We start from the raw sequence: 13,192 nt of genomic DNA on the forward strand, positions 1-13,192 counted from the left end.
TGACCAAATTTAACAAAGTTACAATATGCGCATTACTGTCATATAACAAAGAATCCTGCCAAGTTTGGTGAAATTCCTCCAAAAATGGTGAGAGGAGTTGATTTCAGAAGGTGAGCACCGTTCCTGGGATGGACGGACATCGCCACGACAATCCCTCTTCGGGCCTTTCGGCCACCGGGGGATAAAAAAAAAAAACCTCAAGAGAGATCCTGTTTCCTACTCTCTCTCTCTTTTTTTTTTTTTTTTAAAACTGATCCTAAGTGTTTTCAACCAACCAATATTTGGTGTTTGACATTTACTTCTTTAGGTTTGCAAGTAAACTACAAGCCTAATGTAGCTAGCAACTAACAAACAACATCTCTTAACTAACTCGTCCATCATCTTAACTTCAAAGTAGAGTTGCATTACAATCCACATTGTTTTTAGGTTTTCAGTAAAATTCTACCTTCAAAGTTAGGAGATGAAGCCTGGACAAAGAATGAGAAAAGAAGAAGTGTAGTAATTCTGGTCACTGAAGATGGCGGCCTCCCTGTCACTACAGCGTTCAGCTACACTGAAGTTCTGTTTACGATGTCCCAAGCCATATCGGCAAGACAACTGAGGTATTTCACCTGACGTCACAGGGTCACGTGACGCCCCGGTGTCCGCCATTTTGAACGTCAAGCTACATACTAACGCTGCAGACAGAGAGGGAGAACCGGCTTGAAAAAAAACGTGTTACAGACACCTAGAATAGATTAATTTGTCAGTAAGCACTCTATAAATAACCATGGTGTTTGCTTGTTGTGCTGTGGGCTGCCACAACAGACAGGGACAGCGTGCAGGACGCTCCTTTTACCGGTTTCTAGTGATGGGAATTTCGGCTCTTTTTCGGGAGCCGGCTCTTTTTACTATAAGGAGCCGGCTCTTTCGGCTCCCAAACGGCTTCTGAGATTTTATTTTTGATTTAATTGCTGCAATTAACTAGTGAATTAATTACATTATTATTTATATTTTATCAATAGGATGTTTTCCATTTTATTTTTTAGTTTTTGTAGCCATTGTTAGCTTTGTAAAGTATAGCAGTGTAACAATGTTCTAGCTATAGAAATAACTTACTTACCAATTAATAAATTATTTTCTCACAAACATAATGCAAAACTGTGTTATATTACCAATATAAAATACACAGCTGATTTTCCCCTCCTCAGGTGCCTCACAGACTCCTCTCCCCTGCGCTCCACAGCTTTAAGCATTACACCAATTTTCGTATTTTCGCAGCTGTGAATGACATCAATCCCCCCAACCAAAAAAAGCAGGCGTACACCATGCTACTTTTTTTCCTTTGAATGGTAATAGACAACACAAAGACGCAATCGGACAGCAACTTTTTTTTGTGAATGTCTCTCTCTCTCTCTCTGAGGCACCTAAGGACAAAAAACTAATTCGGCTCCCCAACTCGGCTCCCACCGAAGAGCCGGCTCCCGTCGTTCACTTCAAAGAGCCGGCTCTTTGAACCGGATCGTTCGCGACCGACACATCACTACCGGTTTCCTACTGACCCAGACAAGAGGGCCAAATGGATTGCAGCTGTGAAGAGACAGGATTGGGAGCCAACAGAGTACTCCAGACTTTGCAGTGATCATTTCATTTCAGGTTAGTTTATCAGTTAACGCAATTTTGATAAAATGTATAGCAAAAAGTAAATGGGTCAGTGTTTGTTAACCCATCTGAGCAGTGAAACAAGGCAGTGTTAATTTGTCTAGGGTTGCATGTAGCAGACATCAGACATAAAATGCAATAACAGAGGCTAGAAAGAAACGGGACACAGAAATAAATAAACAGGGCTCCATACCAAGGCTGGGTACAGTGTTTGTGATAAAAGACAGATCCAATTTAACACGAATCACAGCTTACTTTCTTGTTAAAATGTGCAAAGGTCTCCACCATCTCATACCGCCTTGCATTGAAGGACTTAAGCGTGCCGTCCAAAATGGCTGCGTCACGTGACTTGGTCACGTGGGTGAAATACCTCAATAGAACATCACCAAAGCAGTCTGCATAGAACCAGTGTTTCAGAGGCTGAAACACTTTTAGGAAAGCTGTGTAGACATCTATTACGTGTTGGCTGCATTAGCTGTAGCTTCAGCTCAAAACAAAAGCAGCAAAAATGCTGCACAACAAACATGTGGGACAGCTAATATCTTCAGGTAAACTGGAGAAAACTGGGTAGGCTTGTGGGGCTTTTTTTTGTTTGTTTTTTCCAGAGGTTTTTCTCCCCCCTTTTGCAAGTTGACAAGACAAGCTTTACGAGGACAATCCGTAGGTGCTAAAGAAGGCAACTGGACTTGCTTCAAATTCTTGAAGACGTTTCAAGGGAGTTCTTGCCTTCAAAAATTTCAAGCAAGTCCAGTTGCCTTCTTTAGCACCTACGGTTTACTATGACCTGGATGACTGAGAATCTTCACAGACGTATTTACAAGGATAAGGATGGGTTTGTTTGGTTTTTTTACTACTTTATAAAAGTATCTCCCTACTCAAATCATGAGTACAGTTTCGCTTAGCACGCAGCCTGTCTAATGGTTTTATAGAACATATCAGAAGTGATGCAAGATCAACTTGTCACTCTTCACTGATCATAATCAATACAGAGCATGGTGCTCGCCTTTATCCAGAGATGTCTCCACAGCGGATTTCTTGGGCGAGGTGATTTTGCGGACCAGAGTGAGGTTCACAGTCTGACCCGTCTGCCTCATCACATCCAGGACCTCCTGGCTGGTGAAGCCCTGCAGGTTAACTCCATCCAGCTGTTCAGAAAGACAGGGACAAAGAGAATACGTGCGCAAAACTGAGTGGGAGTGAGAAATATTCAGAAACAAAAATCAGGAGTCCAACCAAGTACAAGTAACGAGTGCCTAGCATAAGTTACATCTGCCTGATCTGAAGCTCAACATGACAGCTGCCTTATCCTCCGTTCTCCCCATCCTTATTAAACCCCAAACAAATAAGAGAAGAGACATCTTGCTCAGCTGGTGTCCTGATCTGTGCGTGTGTGTGACTGAGTATTCATAGACGCACAGGGATAATTAAAGAAGAGCTCATTAAAAAGTAATTAGCAGCCTACCGCTATTATTCTGTCATGGACCATGATATTTCCGCACTGTTCAGCAGCACTGCCAGGGATGACGCTCTTCACAGAAACCCCTAATCCGTCTGAAAAAGGTAAGGCATTAAAATAAAAAAATAAAAAGCAGAAGGCATGGAGAAAAATTTAGAAGAGAGTTTCAGAATTCTGTGTGGTGTCAATTAATGCAAAGCTGCCTGTTTTATAGCTAAATACAGTAAAAAAATAAAAAATAATATATATATATATATATATATATATATATATATATATATATATATATATATATATATATATATATATATATAGTGATTCACGCTTATGGGTACTGAAATGGGGACATGAACTTATTTTTAAAAATTCACCTAAAACCATTTCTTTTTTTACCATCAGGTCACAAAACATGTAATCTTTAATGAATGATATGTTAAAAGATAACTTTAATTTTCTGAGATGTAATAAAAACATATTTATATGCCAAAGTCAGAACGTAACAGAAGTGTTGTGGACATATATATTCTCAATTTTAACAATGTAGAATTACTTTTTGAAACATAGGAAGGTGATGTTTTAGCAAATATAATTAATAAACATGTGTAGTAGAATAAACATACACATTCTTTCAATAAGATTAACATGGTATATAGCTAGATTGTAATTAATTTGTAACAGACGCGAGACGGACAATCGTAACAGAAGTAATGTAACAGACATCATTTTGGAACTCATAGGCTTGACTTTGGCATATAAATATGTTTTTATTACATCTCAGAAAATTAAAGTTATCTTTTAACATATCATTCATTAAAGATTACATGTTTTGTGACCTGATGGTAAAAAAAGAAATGGTTTTAGGTGAATTTTTAAAAATAAGTTCATGTCCCCATTTCAGTACCCATAAGCGTGGAATCACTCATATATATATTTTTTTACCATCACTATGTGAAGAGTTGCAGCCGACAATAGAAATTCCCAGACTCTGGCCATCTTTCTTCTTCAATGACACTTCATGAATCTCATGGCCCTCAAGGTTTAGCTGCATTAAGACAACAATCAAAAGAAGATAATCAAAAGATGCCAGAGCAAAAGATTATCAAACAGCATAGTGTGTCATTTTAGCAGCGCATATAGTGCTATAGGAAATATATTTAATGTACAACAACCACCTGGCAAATTTTCACTGGCCAATAAAATCAGCTAGTATTAAGACAACTCGTGGTGCAAAGCGCAGACATTGGTGCTTTGAATGTACTTTGATAGTGTTCATGAATGTGATACTGTTTGAACACAGTTTAACTACAAGAAGCCTTCATGTTCTCTTGGATGATCTGAATTACAGCTGGGCAATATGACAAAATATCATAGACCTTTGGGTAAGATATACTATGCATCATGATCAAGAGATTTCCTAACAAACTGCCTGTGAAATAGTAGTGCTGCCTTAAAACAGAACATTTTTTTAAATTTATATCCAAAAAAATATTTGACACTGAAATGCAGATTAATTAATAAAGCTAATAACCTCTTATTTTTTTCGCAGTGCGGTTTCCATCAAATCCTGCGCTCTGATTGGCTGGTGAGCGGGACTGTATCCTACGGTACGGACCCCAGTTATGGACCTCTGGCGACTCGCTCGTTCACAACAAACATAGTAGCATTTTTTGTCAACATTTATCTTTTTTTTTTTTTAAATAAGATTCATCTATAAGATTATCAAAAATCTTATAAATTTTTGCCAGCATTTCTCAGGAAAATAGCATTAATTTTACAGCGTGGATAGCGATAACGACAGTGTTCACAGTGAAAGCGAGTTTTACTACCCTGAGGAAGAAGAAATAAAACATTTCAGGAGAAAGCTAAAAACCTGTAACTTGCTAATGCCGAGCAAAAACATGGCTGAATCCTGAATGACTCCTATTTATAGGTGGCAAAATGTAGGGTTTTTTTCCTGCCATGGAAGTGCACTTGTATACCGAGGAGGAAAATTTGCATTACAGCCGTGAATGAGGCTTCAAAATGGCGGCTCAGCTCGGTTTTCCCTTTCGGGCGCTCTCGTTTTCTGTTAGAATTTGATAAAGAAAAAAAATAAATATATTATTTACCAGCTTAAGGTCGGTCCCTATGGTGAAATACCGTGACCTCGGCCTTGAATACTGACCTCGGCCCAGAGGGCCTCGCTCAGTACTTTCAAGACCTCAGTCACGGTATTTCACAATGCAGACCTCCCAGCTGGTAAACACACACACACAGGCACGAGTGGTAAAATCCAGTAAAATTGTGCGCTCTGTTTGGTTCCTTCGCAGGCAGTATTTTTCCCTTAATGCCCATCGGCAATTATATACTTTCTTTTCAAGGTGCCGGCTTTCAAACGTTGCAAAAAACAAAAACGGCAAAAAAAAAAAAAAAGATTACTTGGAAATCAAAAATGGCTGAAACACAAACAAGAAATCACCGAGTTATTCAAGGAATGAACAACAAAGAGCATTCAGAAACCACTAACAGAAATTTAGTTTTGAAACCGATTGCCGTTTATTCTGCATGTGTAACTTAACTATGTTACAAATATGATGTGACTGAAAACTGAAAGCCGCATCATGCCTCATCATAATGACCGTCTATTTTAATCTTAAAAAAAAAAAAAAGCCATGTAATAAATTCCTTATTAACCTCATTTGCTCGATCTTTACAGGAAAATATCAGACCTTGGTCTTTTTGTCGAGACCTCGGTCTGATATTTTCCTATAAAGACCTCGCACTCGGTTAGTAAGTAGTTAATACAATTTAAACACTTTACAATGTAAAGCTTCAGTACAATTAAAAACTTAAAATGATGTGACTGCAAATTGAGAACATTATTTCTGAAAAAGTGTATCGTGACAATTTATCATGATTTTCACATCATACCTAATTTTTGCAGTTCAGGTGTGACCTTGCACTGTTGTCATTTGGAAACCAACAAAATACTACATTTGCTTTCATTTCAGAGTTGTTTTTGTTTGAAGGTTACATTATGCTTCTAAGAAGCTTGTTTTATATGTTGACGACTGTTTTGATTTTTTTTTTTTAACTACTCATGAGAATTTGAAGTAATAAAACCCTGCAAAACCATGGGAGATTAACATGCAATTATATTGGCTGATATAAGAATTTTTGGTTCCTTAAAATCGTCAAATTCGTGATATTCTGTATTGATAACATTTTATGTACAACATACAGAGTTTATTTATAATTCACAACACAGTAGATTTGTGAAAACATCCCTTGAAGATGGTTAGTGAACATCTCTTTGCACAAAAGCTCTCTATGACCCTACCGTTTTACTGGTTCTGCGTGCTGGTATAGGAGGGGGCATGGAGGCAACGGGTGCTGTTGTAGGCGCATTTGGGGGTGGCGGAGGAGGCTGTGCATTTCCCAGAGGGTCCCGGGCGATTAGCATGCGGACTCTGACACCACACGCCTGCAGCACCTGCACAACCTGCTCACTGGTCAGCCCCTGCGTGGGTGTGTCCCCAATCCGCAGGATGTGGTCACCAGTCCTCAGCCGCCCGTCCTGAGATAAGTTAGGAAGCAAAAATAAAGGAAATTTTATATGAGAGGAGGTGCTTGAAAGTTTGCGAACCCACATAAATATGACCTAAAACAACATCAGATTTTCACTCAAGTCCTAAAAACAGATAAAGAGAACCCAGTTAAACAAATGAGACAAAAATATGAAAATTGGTCATTTATTTAATTGAGGAAAATGATCCAATATTACATATCTGTGAGTGGCAAAAGTATGTGAACCTCTAGGATTAGCAGTTAATTTGAAGATGAAATTAGAGTCAGGTGTTTTCAATCAATGGGATGACAATCAGGTGTGAGTGGGCACCCTGTTTTATTTAAAGAACAGGGATCTATCAAAGTCTGATCTTCACAACACATGTTTGTGGAAGTGTATCATGGCACGAACAAAGGAGATTTCTGAGGACCTCAGAAAAAGCGTTGTTGATGCTCATCAGGCTGGAAAAGGTTACAAAACCATCTCTAAAGAGTTTGGACTCCACCAATCCACAGTCAGACAGATTGTGTACAAATGGAGGAAATTCAAGACCATTGTTACCCTCCCCAGGAGTGGTCGACCAACAAAGATCACTCCAAGAGCAAGGCGTGTAATAGTCGGTGAGGTCACAAAGGACCTCAGGGTAACTTCTAAGCAACTGAAGGCCTCTCTCACATTGGCTAATGTTAATGTTCATGAGTCCACCATCAGGAGAAAACACTGAACAACAATAGTATGCATAGCAGGGTTGCAAGGAGAAAGCCACTGCTCTCCAAAAAGAACATTGCTGCTCATCTGCAGTTTGCTAAAGATCACGTGGACAAGCCAGAAGGCTTTTGAAAAAATGGTTTTGTGGACGGATGAGACCAAAACAGAACTTTTTGGTTTAAAAGAGAACCGTTATGTTTGGAGAAAGGAAAACACTGCATTCCAGCATAAGAACCTTATCCCATCTGTGAAACATGGTGGTGGTAGTATCATGGTTTGGGCCTGTTTTGCTGCATCTGGGCCAGGACGGCTTGCCATCATTGATGGAACAATGAATTCTGAATTATACCAGCAAATTCTAAAGGAAAATGTCAGGACATCTGTCCATGAACTGAATCTCAAGAGAAGGTGGGTCATGCAGCAAGACGACGACCCTAAGCACACAAGTCGTTCTACCAAAGAATGGTTAAAGAAGAATAAAGTTAATGTTTTGGAATGGCCAAGTCAAAGTCCTGACCTTAATCCAATCGAAATGTTGTGGAAGGACCTGAAGCGAGCAGTTCATGTGAGGAAACCCACCAACATCCCAGAGTTGAAGCTGTTCTGTACGGAGGAACGGGCTAAAATTCCTCCAAGCCGGTGTGCAGGACTGATCAACAGTTACCGGAAATGTTTAGTTGCAGTTATTGCTGCACAAGGGGGTCACACCAGATACTGAAAGCAAAGGCTCACATACTTTTGCCACTCACAGATATGTAATATTGGCTCATTTTCCTCAATAAATAAATGACCAAGTATAATATTTTTCTCTCAGTTGTTTAACTGGGTTCTCTTTATCTACTTTTAGGACTTGTGTGAAAATCTGATGATGTTTGAGGTCATATTTATGCAGAAATATAGAAAATTCTAAAGGGTTCACAAACTTTCAAGCACCACTGTATGTGTGTGCATATATATATATATTATATATATATATATATATATATATATATATATATATATATATATATATATATACACACATACATACACTGGCCACTTTATTAGGTACATCTGTTCAACTACTTGTTAACACAGATATCTAATTAGCCAATCACATAGCAGCAACTCAGTGCATTTAGGCATGTAGATATGGTCAAGATGACGTGCTGAAGTTCAAACCGAGCATCAGAATGGGGAAGAAAGGTGATTTTAGTGACTTTGAACGTGGCAAGGTTGTTGGTGCCAGACAGACTGGTCTGAATATTTCAGAAACTGCTGATCTACTAGGAATTTCATGCACAACCAGCTCTAGGGTTTACAGAGAATGGTCTGAAAAAGAGAAAGTATCCAGTGAGCGGCAGTTCTCTGGGCAAAAATGCCTTGTTCATGCCAGAGGTCAGAGGAGAAAGGCCAGACTGGCTCAAGATGATAGAAGGGCAACAGTAACTCAGATAACCACTTGATACAACCAAGGTAAGCAGAAGACCATCTCTGAATGCACAACACATTGAACCTTGAAGCAGATGGGCTACAGCAGCAGAAGACCACACCGGGTGCCATGCCTGTCAGCTAAGAACAGGAAACTGAGGCTACAATTTGCACAGGCTCACCAAAATTGGACAATAGAAGATTGGAAAAACGTTGCCTGGTCTGAGGAGTCTCGATTTTTGCTGCAACATGTGGATGATAGGGTTAGAATTTGGCGTAAACAACATGAAAGCATGGATCCATCCTGCCTTGTATCAATGGTTCAGGTTGGTGTTGGTGGTGTAATGGTGTGGGGGATATTTTCTTGGCACATTTTGGGCCCCTTAGTACCAATTGAGCATCATTTAAAGGCCACAACCTACCTGAGTATTGTTGCTGACCATGTCCATCCCTTTATGACCACATCTTCTGATGGCTACTTCCAGCAGGATAACGCGCCATGTCACAAAGCTCAAATAATCTCAAACTGGTTTCGTGAACATGACAAAGACTTCACTGTACTCAAATGGCTTCCACAGTCACCAGATTTCAAACCAATAGAGCACCTTTGGAATGTGGTGGAATGGGGGATTCGCAGCCGACAAATCCGTAGCAATGTGTGTGATACTATTATGTCAATATGGACCAAAATCTCGGAGGAATGTTTCCAGCACCTTGTTGAATCTATGCCATGAAGAAGTAAGGCAGTTCTGAAAGCAAAAGGGGGTCCAACCCAATACTAGCAAGCTGTATCTAATAAAGTGGCCGGTGAGTGTGTATATATATATATATATATATATATATATATATATATATATATATATATATATATATATATATATAGAGAGAGAGAGAGAGAGAGAGAGAGAGAGAGAGAGAATGAGTAATCAGTGAGGATAGTGAGAAGCATTCTCCACTCAAGTCTGGATTTGTAACAATTTCACTGTGGATCAAGTCTAAGAAAGGCACAGAAGAAAATTACAGCCTTTCCTTCAGTGCCATTTAAAAAAAAAAAAAAAAAAGGTCATGAGCTAAAAATGGGAGTAGAAGATGGCAAACAAAAATGCTCAGAGCTAGCGTAAAGAAAACAAACATGGTTTAAACGTTTTTGAAAAGTAACTAACCAAGCTGCCATCAAATTAATTTTCTTGTTTTACAGTAAACTGAATGTATTTATGGACACTTCGGAAAAGTGAACACCTCCAGGGTTAACACTAATGCAGTCATAATGGTGAGCTGGCTCTGGATTTTAATATCATTAAAAATAAAATTAGACACCTTGAAATTAAAAATTCGAGGCAGACAAGTGCAAAAGCTCAGATTTTACAACCTAATTTCACTGATGCATCAGCAGGTGCCAGAGACTGTGTAGAACAGTAATAACTGCATAGTTAACACACTGCTCACAAAGCTCTTCCTTTCCATGACTAAACCAAGTGACATTTCCTTCAGCTAAAGACTTCAGGCAGGACAAACCACAAGAGGAAAAGCATCATTACACACAGACAGGAGAAGAAAACAGGAGCCTTTGTAGGAAGAAAAGAAAAAAACAAAAAGACATGAAAGGCATTTTGATGCGCAAACGTGCGAGGCAAATCTCCAATTCCCGGTTGTGCCTGTGTGTGCGGGACAGCAGGAGTGCACTGAGGCCTGGTGCAGCCATTAAAGGCTGAAATGGCAAACGCTAAGGACAACAAAGCCCCAATTTTGACAGCTTTTTTGGAGCATAAGATCCAGTGATGTGTGAAATTCAAGAGCTGTGCTTTTTGAACAAGAATGGTTTTGTTGCTTGAGCTCTGGACACTGACAGGAGGAAGAAAAAAAGAAGCTGAAAGAAAAAGCAAGTGTATAAGGATGTGTGGTTCTAAAAAGAGGATAGTGTTCTTTTACTAATCCCTATCGCTTTTGTGTAGTGTAATTAAAAAAGGTGAAACGCACATCAACTGCTTGCAAGTTTTGACTAGTTTTGTACAAACCAACAAAACAGCCCAGATTCAAAATATCTAATTGGGATTACGAGTGCTTTTAAATTAGAACTCAGGGCAATGGCATAGAAAAATCAACAGGGTGAACAAGAAAATCCTTGGAGGCAGACAAAAAAATAAAATAAATTACAGGATGGCAATTTTTTCAGCTCTGTACACCAAGTACCAGTAAGACAGTGAGGCAAGAGTTCTGTGTAACTACTAATTAAATGAGCAGCTCCATTTTTTTAAAATATTTTTTTCAGAACAAGATCAGGTGTGAGCTACTGCTCACTTACGTATCCCCCCGCTCTCGCTTAGATCAGAATGCAAGCGATCAAAGGAACAGGACACTTATTATGAATGCTGACGTCAACAAATAATTAACCCTGAAACAAGTAAAAGAGCAGTGTCTCTCCCCAAGGATTTCAAACATCATCCTGGTAAACTGTCATTTTGAAATAGCATTTTGCTTCTTGAAATAGCATCAGGGCCGCATGGTGGTGTAGTGGTTAGCGCTGTTGCCTCACAGCAAGAAGGTCCGGGTTCGAGCCCCGTGGCCGGCGAGGGCCTTTTTGTGTGGAGTTTGCATGTTCTCCCCGTGTCCGCGTGGGTTTCCTCCGGGTGCTCCAGTTTCCCCCACAGTCCAAAGACATGCAGGTTAGGCTAACTGGTGACTCTAAATCAGGGGTCATCAAACTACGGCCCGCCACCCCCCTTTGACCGGCCCCCCCAGCCCCTCTGCCCCCCACCACTTGAACCGGCCCTATGAGGCAATCCCCAAAAGTGGTCATGGCCTATTTTTTTTTAATTGCTTTTTGGCAAATAATAACATGTCTGCATCTTGTATTTTGTTGATTTTATCAATTAAAATTGATTTTTTTTTTTTTTTGGGGGGGGGGGGGGGGGCTTTTTTCACCTTTATTGGATAGGACAGTGTAGAGACAGGAAATGAGCTGGAGAGAGAGACGGGGAGGGATCGGGAAATGACCTCGGATCGGAATCGAACCCGGGTCCCCAGATTTATGGTATGGCGCCTTAGTCGACTGAGCCACGAGTTTTTTTCCTTTGGCCATGGATGAGAGCAATGACGTGCAGGACACAGCACAACTGCTGTGATCTATTGATCCATTGCTCATATTATTATAATTTCACTGTTTTTTTAATGTATTTATTTTATAGGCCTATTTATTTGACCTTTATTAAGTGCTGCACACAATTATAATTAATATTATTAATAATATCAACAGGCCTACCTACAATTTATAATTTTCCACTCACCTTTGCCAGTGTCAATCACCTCAACTAGGCAGATGTTTCTTACCTTGACAGCTTTGATATTATTTTTATTAGAAAATAAATAAATGGAATATCTGTGGTATTTCAAATTAAAACAAAGCATGAAGACTCGATTACTACTTTTGCAAACCACTAGTAAAGATAAACAAATATGTGCCAGGAATCAAGTGTTGATATAGTAGTGGGGATATAGTAGTGGGGATGACTGTGCCAGGCTAGTAATCTCTACTACACAATGAGGCCTGCTGGTGGTCATAGAATTGTATGACCCAGACAAATATGTTATATAGCTGACCCGACCCTGGCCCCCCATCACAGTCAGGAACGACAATGTGGCCCACAGAGAAAAAAAAAAAGTTTGGTGACCCCTGCTCTAAATTGAGCGTAGGTGTGAATGTGAATGGTTGTCTGTGTCTATGTGTCAGCCCTGTGATGACCTGGCGACTTGTCCAGGGTGTACCCCACCTTTCGCCCGTAGTCAGCTGGGATAGGCTCCAGCTTGCCTGCGACCCTGTAGAACAGGATAAAGCGGCTAGAGAAAATGAGATGAGAAATAGCATCAAAATCCACCCTATGGAGCACTTGCATGTGACGTCACAGCCGATCCAGATTGTGACAGACGCCGTCTTGTCGGTCAAACGCCATATTCCGCCTTCTACCTTTTCTTCTGGAAAAACATACTATATACAATTCTACTACAACGGCTGCGGCTACAAGCTCTCCCTACCTGTGCATGTTTATGTTTTTTGTGTGTATTTTTGCGTGTTGTTCGTCTGTATCGGACTTCAATATCCACTACAACCGTATGGACTTGCTGGACATTGGTTTCCAGCAGAAAATGACGGTTTGTAGCAATTTCCATCGCATGCACAACATTCCGGACAAGAGAAAAAAAAAAAAAAAAACATTCCGGACGAGATAGCGAGACCAGCGGGATCTCCATGGATTGTTATCGGAAGCAAAGCGAAGGAGGCAGCGCCAGGAGAGGAAGCAAAAGCGAGGCTGCAGGCAGAGCCAGCCTGTTGACTAAGCTCAGAAAACAGCCACTCAAATCTCCACTGCCAAGCCTCTACCTCTCCAACACCAGATCCATGTAAACAAGATGGACGATTTGGAATTACAGCTAGA

General features: G+C 40.0%; 1 protein-coding gene across 5 annotated transcripts in view; it reads right to left on the reverse strand.

Annotated features, from left to right (window-relative positions):
* patj (PATJ crumbs cell polarity complex component) overlaps nt 1-13,192 on the reverse strand; it is a 234,157-nt gene that overhangs the window by 197,877 nt on the left and 23,088 nt on the right. For all 5 annotated transcript variants that reach the window (XM_060941335.1, XM_060941333.1, XM_060941334.1 and 2 more), the window contains 4 exons: nt 6,417-6,653; nt 4,037-4,139; nt 3,104-3,192; nt 2,645-2,786 (listed from right to left, as the gene is read on the reverse strand). In XM_060941335.1, coding sequence (XP_060797318.1) covers nt 2,645-2,786; nt 3,104-3,192; nt 4,037-4,139; nt 6,417-6,653 — 571 coding nt within the window. The remainder of the gene's footprint in view (nt 1-2,644; nt 2,787-3,103; nt 3,193-4,036; nt 4,140-6,416; nt 6,654-13,192) is intronic.

This window comes from Neoarius graeffei, chromosome 15, assembly GCF_027579695.1.
Source record: "Neoarius graeffei isolate fNeoGra1 chromosome 15, fNeoGra1.pri, whole genome shotgun sequence".
NCBI lineage: Eukaryota > Metazoa > Chordata > Actinopteri > Siluriformes > Ariidae > Neoarius > Neoarius graeffei.